Source organism: Borostomias antarcticus (genome assembly GCF_949987555.1).
Source record: "Borostomias antarcticus genome assembly, chromosome: 24".
Lineage (NCBI taxonomy): Eukaryota > Metazoa > Chordata > Actinopteri > Stomiiformes > Stomiidae > Borostomias > Borostomias antarcticus.
Genome location: NC_140257.1, coordinates 8,871,570 through 8,882,425, shown reverse-complemented (window position 1 = coordinate 8,882,425; position 10,856 = coordinate 8,871,570). Strand labels below are relative to the sequence as shown.

Genomic DNA, 10,856 nt, shown 5'->3' with positions numbered 1-10,856 from the left:
TGACGTGAACTAGCTAGATAGCTTTAGTGCTAGCTATCTGGCTTGGCACACAACATGCTAGTACTAACGTTACTACATGTGAATGAAGAAGTCTAACGTGAGCTACCTAGCTGTAACGTAGCCTATTGGATGGGCGATTAGTAGCTAGCCTGCAACTCGAATACAATATTGAAATGTATGGCTACTCACAGACTTATGCTAGCTACATAGCTAGCAATCCTGGCCTGACAGTTTCCTTCTTCCCTTCACTGTATCGTGATGTAAACTCAGAACGTTAGCATAATGCAGCCATACGGAAGTACACTATGGCAGGTTCCTCGATTTGCTTTCCCATTACTTCCGCCAGTGGGCGGGTTTTTTCGTGACATGACTGTTCCATTTATGGAGGTAGCAGGGAGGCTAAACCCCGCCCGGGGATTCTACCATGAGTTGACTGTAAAAGCAAAACGAGTATGCCGACACGTTACCAGTATCAGGCATATTTCAAAGTAAGGGTTCTGTGTTGACATCAGTTAATTGCTGTGCTGTGATATAACGAATGACATATTCTAAAAAAAAAAGAAGACAAGTCTGTGTATCCCAGTCAATGGTGTATCCTCTGTTGATTTGTGCATAAGTGGATTTGTGGACTGTTGTTGAAAACGAATCTCTGTGAATCATACAGCAGATATTTTCATTACATTACTTTACATTACACTCAACACACTCCATTCTGGATATTGAATTGTTTATTTGGACTTTATTGTATTTGTATTTTGTATCGCACCATCTTGTCTTTGTCCTGTCCCATCTTGTCCACACTGTCTAATGTTGTCTCCATCAGTGTTCACCTTTGACATTTGAAATTCCTGTGTAAACTACCATGGCAAACAAACTGGTTCTGATTCTGATTCTGGCAGGGTATATAGAGGCAAGGAGTAAATAAACCCATTTAAATACAACAGATTTTAAAAATGACTTTAACATGATTACAATATGTTTCAAGCACAACTATGTACAAAAATTGATGTATTTGTTGTGGTGACAGTGGTGAAAACAGAAGCTTAAATGCATCAAATTATATCTAGGATCAAAAGCTACATTAATTGCTTTTTCAGTGGCAGGGACGATCCACTGCAATTCAAGGAGTAGTAAAGGGAAAATGCACGTTTAGCCCTGTTTTACTTATGATCATATACAATGGTTCAGATCAAAATGTTGACAAAGCTAGCATTTTCGAGAAAGTTGATAATTGCTCTACCACCGTTTTGGTCATACAATGGATGTGGGTGGGCATCTTGAAAAATCATTCAAAAACATGTTAAACTCTCGATTTCAAAGACAAGAAACTCACCTAGGTGTTAGTTGGCGTTCTGACATATAATTTGCCATAAAGTAAGATTCTAGTTCATCTGGAAAGGCTTTTTAAAATATTTAGCATAGAACTATTTAGTCGCAGCACATACGTGTGTAAACTTCCGCAAACTAGGTAGCCTAGCAACATAAACAATAACAATAGCTACCGTAAGTAGTTCCGCTTCCTGAATCCCCTCTGTGGATTGATCTACACATCTACAACGGTCGCTTCAATACAAGTCAATGGATTTCATAAAATGATCAATAAAACCCTACAGGATTCATACTTTGCGGCGAATTTGATGTCAGAACACCAACGGACACCAATTACACCCTCGGTGAGTCTTTGAAATCGAGAGTTTAACATGTTTTTGAATGATTTTTCAAGATGCCCATCCACATCCATTGTATGACCAAAACGGTGGTAGAGCAATTATCATTACTACTTTCTCGAAAACGCTATCTTTGTCAACGTTTTGATCTGAACCTGTATATGATCATAAGTAACCTTGAAACAGGGCTAAACATGCATTTTCCCTTTACTACTCCTTTAACTCTCCCCTCTCCCTGTAAATTCTAGTGATTGGAGACTTCCGGAGACTTGTCTCCCTCCAGAAGGACGGTGCTGACATCCTTCCTGTCACATTCATCCTCACTGCTGTGCTGCCCAGAGGAGAGACTTCCCCCGCGGAGTCTCACCAGATGCACCCCCTGGCTCCCCTGGGCATGGATCCCCAACGCATCACCAAGTGAGCCTTTAACAGGCAAGTATCGGCGTAATACAGGGGAACCAACGGTGTGATGCGATAGGTCCTCGTCACTCATCCTGCAGGTGACAAATTACAAGCATGGAGATACAGACAAGTGATTCTGGGGGAATTGAATGATGCAGCCACGTCTAAGAAACAAGGCAATAGACCAATGGCCTGTGGACTAACAAGTCACAGTCTTCACCACCATTTTGATGACCTCCATCTTACCTCATGTCATATGTGGAGCCCATGAAGGCCGGTTTGAGGGTCTCCGCTGCGGTCGATGGGGTGTAAGGGATGGAGAAGTATCCCTCCATCCAGAACTTGTCTTTCTCTGTCGGAGGCAAGTTCTGGTGCATGTCATCCACAGCCAGCATTGACACCTAGAAGAATTTGAGGAACATGAGGGTGATAATAGAACTCCCATTCCACAATACAGTTCTACTAGTCAAGAATGGACAGGATGTTCTATCACAATGTACTGCACACACCTGAATATTCCGATCTATAAGCTGGTTGGTTTCAAAGTCATCATCGTCCTCTCCAAAGGGGTTGATAATCAGCTCTCCCACCTGCAGAACAGGTACAAAATGCAACCGATGGCTTTTTGATGACAGAAAAATGTTCCCTTTTGTTAAAGAGATGAGAGTGAGGTGCTCGTCTTACCTTGAGCCAGCCAGCGTAGAAGAAGAACTGAAGCAGTGTGAAAACAGGAACATACATATCCAGTTTATGGCCCCTGTAGTTCTTCTCTGGGTTGAGAAACTGTCGTCCAATCAGGCAGAAGCCAAAGAAGGAGTAAACAGCAAGAGTAACTACCTGTTTGAATAGAGACACATTTAATACACATTTATGAATAATACATACATTTCATATGTGGACCTATTTTATCAATAGTAGCCTACTAAGATTACCTGAGTGTAGACCATAGGGATGCTTATCCAGTCATAGTGGAACAGCAGGCTGCACTTTGCTCTGTAGTTGTTCAGTTCCTGCAGACACAGGGACTTGTTTTTTACACACTTGTGTCATCATAGAAGCATTGTGTCTCTGGGGACATTTCTGATACGAGCATCTTTACTTTGATTGGCCATTCACACACACAGGTATTCAGAGAAAATGACTCACATCCATGAGCAGCCTCAAAGCTATATCATCCCTCACACGACCCTCTTCTCTGGCTGTGGAGGCCAGATTTGCAAACCATGTCAGTGGCATCCAGTACTTGTTGAAGTCCGAGTATAAACCCTCCAGCTTCTTTAACTCTTGAGATGTCATAAATCCTTCATGAGAAGAAAACATTTGATGGAATAGAGACACACACACTGTATCTGAGACATGGCTCTAGCTTTGTTTTAATGTGGCAATTCACGGATTAGTTGAACTCCTTACCAGCGTCCACAATGTGTTCTAAGGACGGGAAGCGCTTGCGTACTCTAGTGCTTATGGAACGCAGAATCATAACTGACGACAGGTTGGCGTATCTCATGAGCGTGCGTCGCAGCAGGCGGCCTCTCTCATCTGTCCCGTGGACATTCCCAGAGATCACCATCATCAAGTTGTCAGGCAGGGGGAAGCTTGTGTATTGACCCCACCAGCGATTAAAGGCCAAGGAAACATAGAATCCTGTCAAAGGAGCAGAGGTGTATTGTATCAGCTTGGTTAGAGCTGATAGGGGCAATGTGGGGAGACACAATATGAAAATTAACCAACTTACCTAATACAAAAGACATGGGGATAAGGTTGGTGAATTGATCACAGTGCAGGGCTATCAATTCAAACAACTCCTGTTGCTTCGGTGAGAGCAAGAACCTACAAAGGTAAGGATATCATTCCAACTTAGCTTACATGAATCCTACAGATAACTCACTTACAGTATGAAGTACTACTTATAGTAGGCTACCTACTGTAGACATGTGAAACATTCTCAACCGCTGCAGAGATGATATTTTCCAATTTACAATAAGTGGATATACTCAACATACCTGTAAAATACACTGAAGAAGGCGTACATCCCACAGAAGACCAAGAATTCCTTATACAACAACTTGTAGATGCTTCCCTTCCACCTGAAGAGCAGCTTGGAGAACCCACCGAATTTGGCATTGGCCACCTCAAGGGTGTAGGAGACGGTCATTGTTGGTTTGGTGAAGTACCGTTAGGAATGACCTGAGGTCCTGTGAAATATATACATACTGTAGTGACTGTCCATTTACGTAGTTTCAATAGGTTTGCAATGTATAATCGATTTTCAATGTGCATATAAAATGTAATAAAACATGGTAAAGAATCTTACCTGTTTAACCTTTTCTTGTGTCCAGTTCGACTGTTCTGGGAGAGAAAATAGTTCACTCGCCTCTGATTTTAACCGTCTACGCTGGGCTATCAAAATCCATCGCCCTTGAGATTTATTGACTGAGAACCTTCATCTACAAAGTGTCCTGCAGCTCATGACGATGTGGACACCAGAGAACATTGGTTCTACATGAGGCCTAATTATTTTACTATGCATGCACTAGAACAAAATTGAGGAAGTACAACATTCTTTAAATCAATCCTAAACCCTGACAAACTGTGTGAGTTATAAAGACAGCGATTGATTTACTGTACCATAGAGAGACTTCCTTATGTTCTGTATTGTCCTATAATGCTCTGATTGACAGAGACTATCTCCGCTCATCTCAGAGGACAATTAGAAACCAAAATGTTCTAACAGTGTGATGCTGATCTGACAAACATGTACCTTACATCCCATTCCAAAGAAGAAGAAAAAACATGTACTACATCGCCTCTGCGTCTTAACTCTTTGTCACTGGTACAGTACTTGTGCTTAGCTGACATAGGCTATTTGTTTTTCACATGAGAATGTGTCTGGGTCAAGTAGGACACAGTAAATCAGTCTTTTCTCTCCAGTGATGTTTCCCCCTCCTCTCTTGTTTGCTCTCTGTTGACAGTATATTTATGGGTCTGTCTGTCCGTCCATAGAAACAACTTGGGCTTTCACTGTGAACTTCCCCTTTCTCTCAACACCACGTGTCCTGCCTAGACTAAAGTCACATTTGGGTACCTTGGAGACCAAAAATCATAGATATCAAAATTATGATGTATGTGTTCTGCAGGGATGCACTACTGTATATCCAGCTCAACAGATGTGGTTGTGGGCTGTTGCAGTTGCAGTTCCCATTCCTGCCACCAGGTGATACTCATGTTGGCTCAAACCTTCAGGGCCCAACCCATGCGGTTGCCTAGGAAACCTCACTCTCATCATGATATCATATCATTGAGGGGAATAAAACTGTCAACAAGGCCTCTGGCATGAAAGTAGTCTAGTTACATGTACATTACATGTACATGGGTAACTATTTTGTGTTGTAAATTTGTATTCAAGTCTCCAGCCATCCATCTCATCCGCTTATCCGGGGCCGGGTCGCGGAGGCAGCAGTTCCAGCAGGGGGCCCCAGACATCCCTTTCCCTGGCAGCATCAACCAGCTCTGCCTGGGGGATCTTTAGCTGCTCACAGGCCAGTGCGGAGATGTGATCCTGCCACCTGGTCCTGGGTCTACCCCGCGGCCTCCTCCCAGCCAGACACGCCTGGAACACCTCTCTAGGGAGGCGCCCAGGAGGCATCCTCACTAGATGCCCAAACCACCTCAGCTGGCTCCTTTCGATACAAAGCAGCGGCTCTACTCCGAGTCTCTCACGGGTGACTGAACTTACCTGGTCTCTAAGGAGAGACCAGCCACCCTCCTGAGAAAACTAATCTCTTGTATCCTCGATCTTTCGGTCATGACCCATCCTTCCTGACCATAGGTGAGAGTAGGAACGAAGATAGACTACTACTACTACTGCTACTGCTACTGCTACTGCTACTACTACTACTGCTACTACTACTACTACTACTACTGCTACTGCTACTGCTACTGCTACTGCTACTACTACTACTGCTACTACTACTACTACTACTACTACTACTGCTACTACTGCTACTACTACCACTACTACTACTATTACTACTACTACTATTACTACTACTACTACTACTACTACTACTATTACTACTGCTACTACTACTGCTACTACTACTACAAACTCAGCATAAGCCCACAACTGATAAAGAATTGAATATTGATTAGGATGTGGATTACCAAGGTAGACCGATGTGTTTGGGTCAGAATATTAATGCTTTAGACTTACCCACACAGTGTGCACTGCAGATCAAATACAGGCAGAGTTTTGCATTCATGGAGTGGGTTATTTTCTGCTCAGTCATTTCCTGGCCAGGGTGAGAGAAGCTGGTTGGGCTCTCTCCCTCTGAGAACCGGACTGTGGGGGCAGTACCAGGGTGATTGTCTGGGTAACCCAATGCTATAATTACAAACCTCCCACATCAGGTGAAATCAGAGCTCGGCACCATGATTTCAGATAGCCTGAAGGCTTGGGTCATTGTGGGGACACAGAGTAGAGCAATGGGGCACTGGAAGGCTCAGGGCATGTGAAAAGATCAAAAACCCGCATCCACTGGGGTTAAGCTTAGTCAAAATGAACATTTCACATGTTGGCAACAGTCAGTGTATGTATTGAAAATAGGACCGTGAAACACAAATTGGAAAAGAGAAAGGGTTATGAAAGAAATATTTATTTATTTATTTATCTCCCAATGACATTCAAAAATGCTGGTCAAAGCAGTACAACATTGTTGTCAATATGAATAAATGTAAATCAGTGCCTTCGGTGCAGAGTGTGACCTGCTGAAAGGTTTAGAAACTACATTGTCATCACACTTCTTTTGGTTACAGTTATAACAGTTATGTTATAACAGTGTTATAACAGTTTAAGAACTTTGTAGCAAACTTTACTTCCCTCTCTTCACAAAACATTCATGGTCCTTGGTAGCTGGCACACATAAATATCCTGTATATGTATGTATATATATATATATATATATATATAAACAAATATATGTGTGTGTGTTTAGATTCTAAATCCATAATAAAAAATTCAGCCTGCATACATCGACACACATATGCAATAAATGTGTTAAATTACTAATAAAAAAAAATCAGCATCAGAATGTTTTGTCACTTAAACTATACTTAACTTCAGTAACATGAAAATGCAAATTGGGTGCAGATCCGAGGATGAAACCTTCAATGAAAAACATGAGGAGTACAAAGAAGCTATGAATGGACAATACACCTCAGGTCATTTATAAATTCCAGGAAGTTCCACACCCTCTCTCTCTCTCTCTCTCTCTCTCTCTCCCCTCAATGTACAGAGGGTTCAATCAGCTTTCAAAACAACAATGGGGTGAAGGAGTGCATGCAAAATGTGTTTCATACATCTTGACTGTAACAGTCAGTAAATTAAACCTTCTTGATTACCGGAGTATTCAGTGAACGTGGTGGCCTTGTGGAGGTGTGCACCAATGCTGTGTCGCCACTTCTGTGTGACAGGCAGTGCTTCATATCTGCCTTTACAGAGTCAACATGGAGTAACTTAGTCAGGAGAGATGTTATCTGAAACCTGCATCCTGCTCGCACAATTCTGCTATTTTCCAATCAGTGTGCATATTAGATCACGTGACGTGACTTGGCATGAGTAATTGACTCATGACTCATGAGTCATGAGTAAAAGCATTTTGGACAGTATATCATCTTCACTTTGACCTCACATTAGCTCTGTCCTGTGCATGGTGCTGTACATATTGAACTGGATTATTCCTGTGGGCATGGCTGCTTGTTTAGCTCAGTGTTCACTTTTGTGTTTGAAGGGCAAGAAAGGTAATCCAGAGTCATCAGGCGTGAAAAATCATCAGTACGGTTTCCTAACAGGTCCAACTGGAATGCAGAGAGCTGGTTCTGTCAGGGTGAGGCACATGAAAGTATTTCGGTGCTAACAGAGGTGCTTGTCTTGGTATATGTGGGCAGTATACATACTGTAGTGCCACTAAAACTTATGCTCTGCTCTGCACTAAATTAGTTATGTTAATAAAAACTATTTTACAAAATGTAAGTACAGTCATGTGGAGCATGAAATGTCAATCCCCTATTAAGCACCCCCCCCTGGTTATTTAGTTATATTCATATATATACTGTAGCATGTACATAATCCATCCATTTTATCTTATCCATATTCAGTATAGGTACTTCTTGTGTAATTTGTAAATAGTTTATCTGTAATGCGCACATCTCGGAACCGGCGGCAACACTGTGACTGTACACTGTACATTAAGAATAAAGAATAAAGAATAAAGAATCTTAAAGTCTTCATTTGCAACTATCAGTCATGTCAGAGGAAGTAAGAGTGGAATGTACTCTCACAGTGAATTCCACTGGAAAAGCTCAGGATTACATCACTTCCTCATACCTGATTGTGATACTATAGTGTTCTGTGTTTTCTCAATTGTGCATATTCTCTCGCTATTACATGTACATGTTCTCTCTCTCTCTCTCTCTCTCTCTCTCAGCAACATACACACACTCTCTCCAGTCGCCTGTGTTGCGTGTCATGAGAGGTCCACGCTCTCATACTCTCCGTGGTCCGAGTCGTCCAGGTCAATGTCAGGCACCAGGCTGTAGTACTCTGTGGTCTGGGTCAGGTAAGCTTTCTCCCTGTCGGCCGAGTCCTTCATCACCTCCGTCACGCTCACTGCGTCCAGCTCCGCCCTGCCGCCCTCTCCGGCCCCCTGCTGGGACCCCCGCCTCTCGCCGGGGCCCCCCTCCGTGGAGGACGAGCAGTGCGACGGGGCCCTGGGGAGGGACTCGACCGAGCCCAGTTTGATCTCCACCTCCTCGTAGATGTCTCTGGTGCTGCCCAGCAGGGCGGAGGAGGGGCGTAGCAGCAGTTGGTTCTTCAGGACTCCCTCCCTCCCTCCGGCGCCCGCGGGCTCGGGCGCCGCTGCCCCCCCGCCGGGGGGCTTGGAGAGGCGCGGCCGGTGCCCGTTGCAGTCCGGCCGGTCAGCCTTCTTCCTGGACGAGCCGAACGCGGGCGTCTCCTTCCTCTTCCTCTTCCTCCCGCAGCACCAGCAGAGCATCAGCGCCAGGAGGACGAGCAGCGGCAGGAGGATGAAGAGCGCGGTCAGGCCCGGGGGGCGGCACACCTCGTCCGCCCTCACCGACCCGGCGGCCCTCCCCGCCAGGCCCCCGGGGGAGGCGCAGGTCGCGTTACCCAGCATGCCGCTGGCGTTCCCCGGGCCTCCAGCCTGCAGGAGCTCCACCAGCGCGCAGGAGCAGTCCCAGGGGTTGTCGGCCAGATCCAGGCGCCGTAACCCGGGCCGCTGGAGCACGGAGGCCGGGAGAGAACGGAGACGGTTCCCCTGCAGATCGAGCTCCTGGAGCTCCCCAGAGTCCCGGAGGAAGCCATCGGGCAGCTCCGCCAGCTGGTTCACGCCCAGGTCCAGCACTCTCAGACTATGCTGACTGGACAGGAAGCCCTCCGGCAACGTGGTCAGTCTGTTATGGCTCAGGTAGACCGTCCTCAGAGGAGATGAGGCCCATGCGGCGCCTGCTTCGATGTGACTGATGTTACAGTGGGACAGATCCAGCACCTGTAGGTTGGTCGCATTGCCGAGGTTGGGCCAGAACACGTAGCTAAGGAAGGAGCCGGAGAAGTTCAAACAGCAAGGCTCGCTGGGTAACTCTGCTGGAAACTGGGTTAGAACGGTTGCTCGGGGACATGTGCATCCCTGCGCGGAAAGTCGGTTTCTCACAGGCCAAACGCACAGCGGCAACAGGAAAGTCCATTGGCTTATAAATCCTGAAATGAAACAAGTGGCACAGGATATATAGTAGATAAGCCAGACTGTATGATGCAGCCATATCATGCTATTATAACACTGAATATGATGTATATCATATATCATCTATATCAATCTCCTTTGAATCTCTGTCTGTCTCTAAAACTCTCTCTCGACTCTGGGGAGGTCTGCTATCAGTCCTACAGAGATGAAGCCAAGCCCTAGCACTTAGCAACGCTACTGTAAGGACTCCAGGTTGTTGTGACTTGCGCGGGCGTTGGCATGGTGATTCAGAGGGCTTGGGATCAGGAGTCCAGTTTATATCTCACCAGGGGAGGGGTGGAGGGTGGAAACAGGTATTATTCCTCTGGTACAGACACTGCGTATAGTAAATAGAATGCATTAATTATAGAGGCTCTACTTTCACCAAAGCCTGATCTGATTTTTATGTACAATGCAAACTAGGAATGCATTGTCGTGATGCTTACAGTAAATACATGTATTAAATGTATATTGCAGAGGCACTACTTTCACCAAAGCTTGAGCCGATTCTTATTATGTATACAACGCAAACTAGAAATGCATTGTGGTTTCACGGTGACCACAGAGCACAAGTGTCACCGAGTCATTATTCCAAATCAGGCCGATGCTCTGTGAATCTCGATATACGTTGGTCACCAACAAGCCCTGTCGTTCCAAACTGGCATTTAACCCTTCATTTTAGCAGTCAGGAAGAGTGCTCTGTCCGTGTGGAGCTCTAACATCACACTTCCTCACCCTCCACAATAGAAGTGGAAATCTGCGCTACAGAGAGGGAGGAATGTGCCAACTCCCCAACTACATCACACAGCCAACCCACTACCAGCCCGGCCCGTCAGCTGAACCAGCGCTCGGTCTGATCACTCAGAACAGAGATAAACATGCGTGTCTCTCTAATGACAGGAGAACACATAGAAGGACATGTAGATGTCTCTGGCGAGGAAAGAAATTGAGAAAAAAAAATTGGAGCCATCCCTATCCAGCATAGACCCGT

At 45.1% G+C, this 10,856-nt stretch overlaps 1 protein-coding gene across 1 annotated transcript; it reads right to left on the bottom strand.

The window, feature by feature from the left end:
* Window positions 1-2,311: 2,311 nt before the first annotated feature.
* On the bottom strand, window positions 2,312-4,224 carry best4 (bestrophin 4; the record flags this gene model as incomplete). Its single annotated transcript, XM_084457956.1, has 8 exons — window positions 2,312-2,470; window positions 2,579-2,659; window positions 2,754-2,906; window positions 3,002-3,079; window positions 3,216-3,370; window positions 3,480-3,713; window positions 3,805-3,899; window positions 4,073-4,224. The coding sequence occupies 8 exons, from the start codon at window positions 4,222-4,224 to the stop codon at window positions 2,312-2,314; spliced, it is 1,107 nt and encodes a 368-aa protein (XP_084314082.1).
* Between the last annotated feature and the right edge of the window lie 6,632 nt (window positions 4,225-10,856).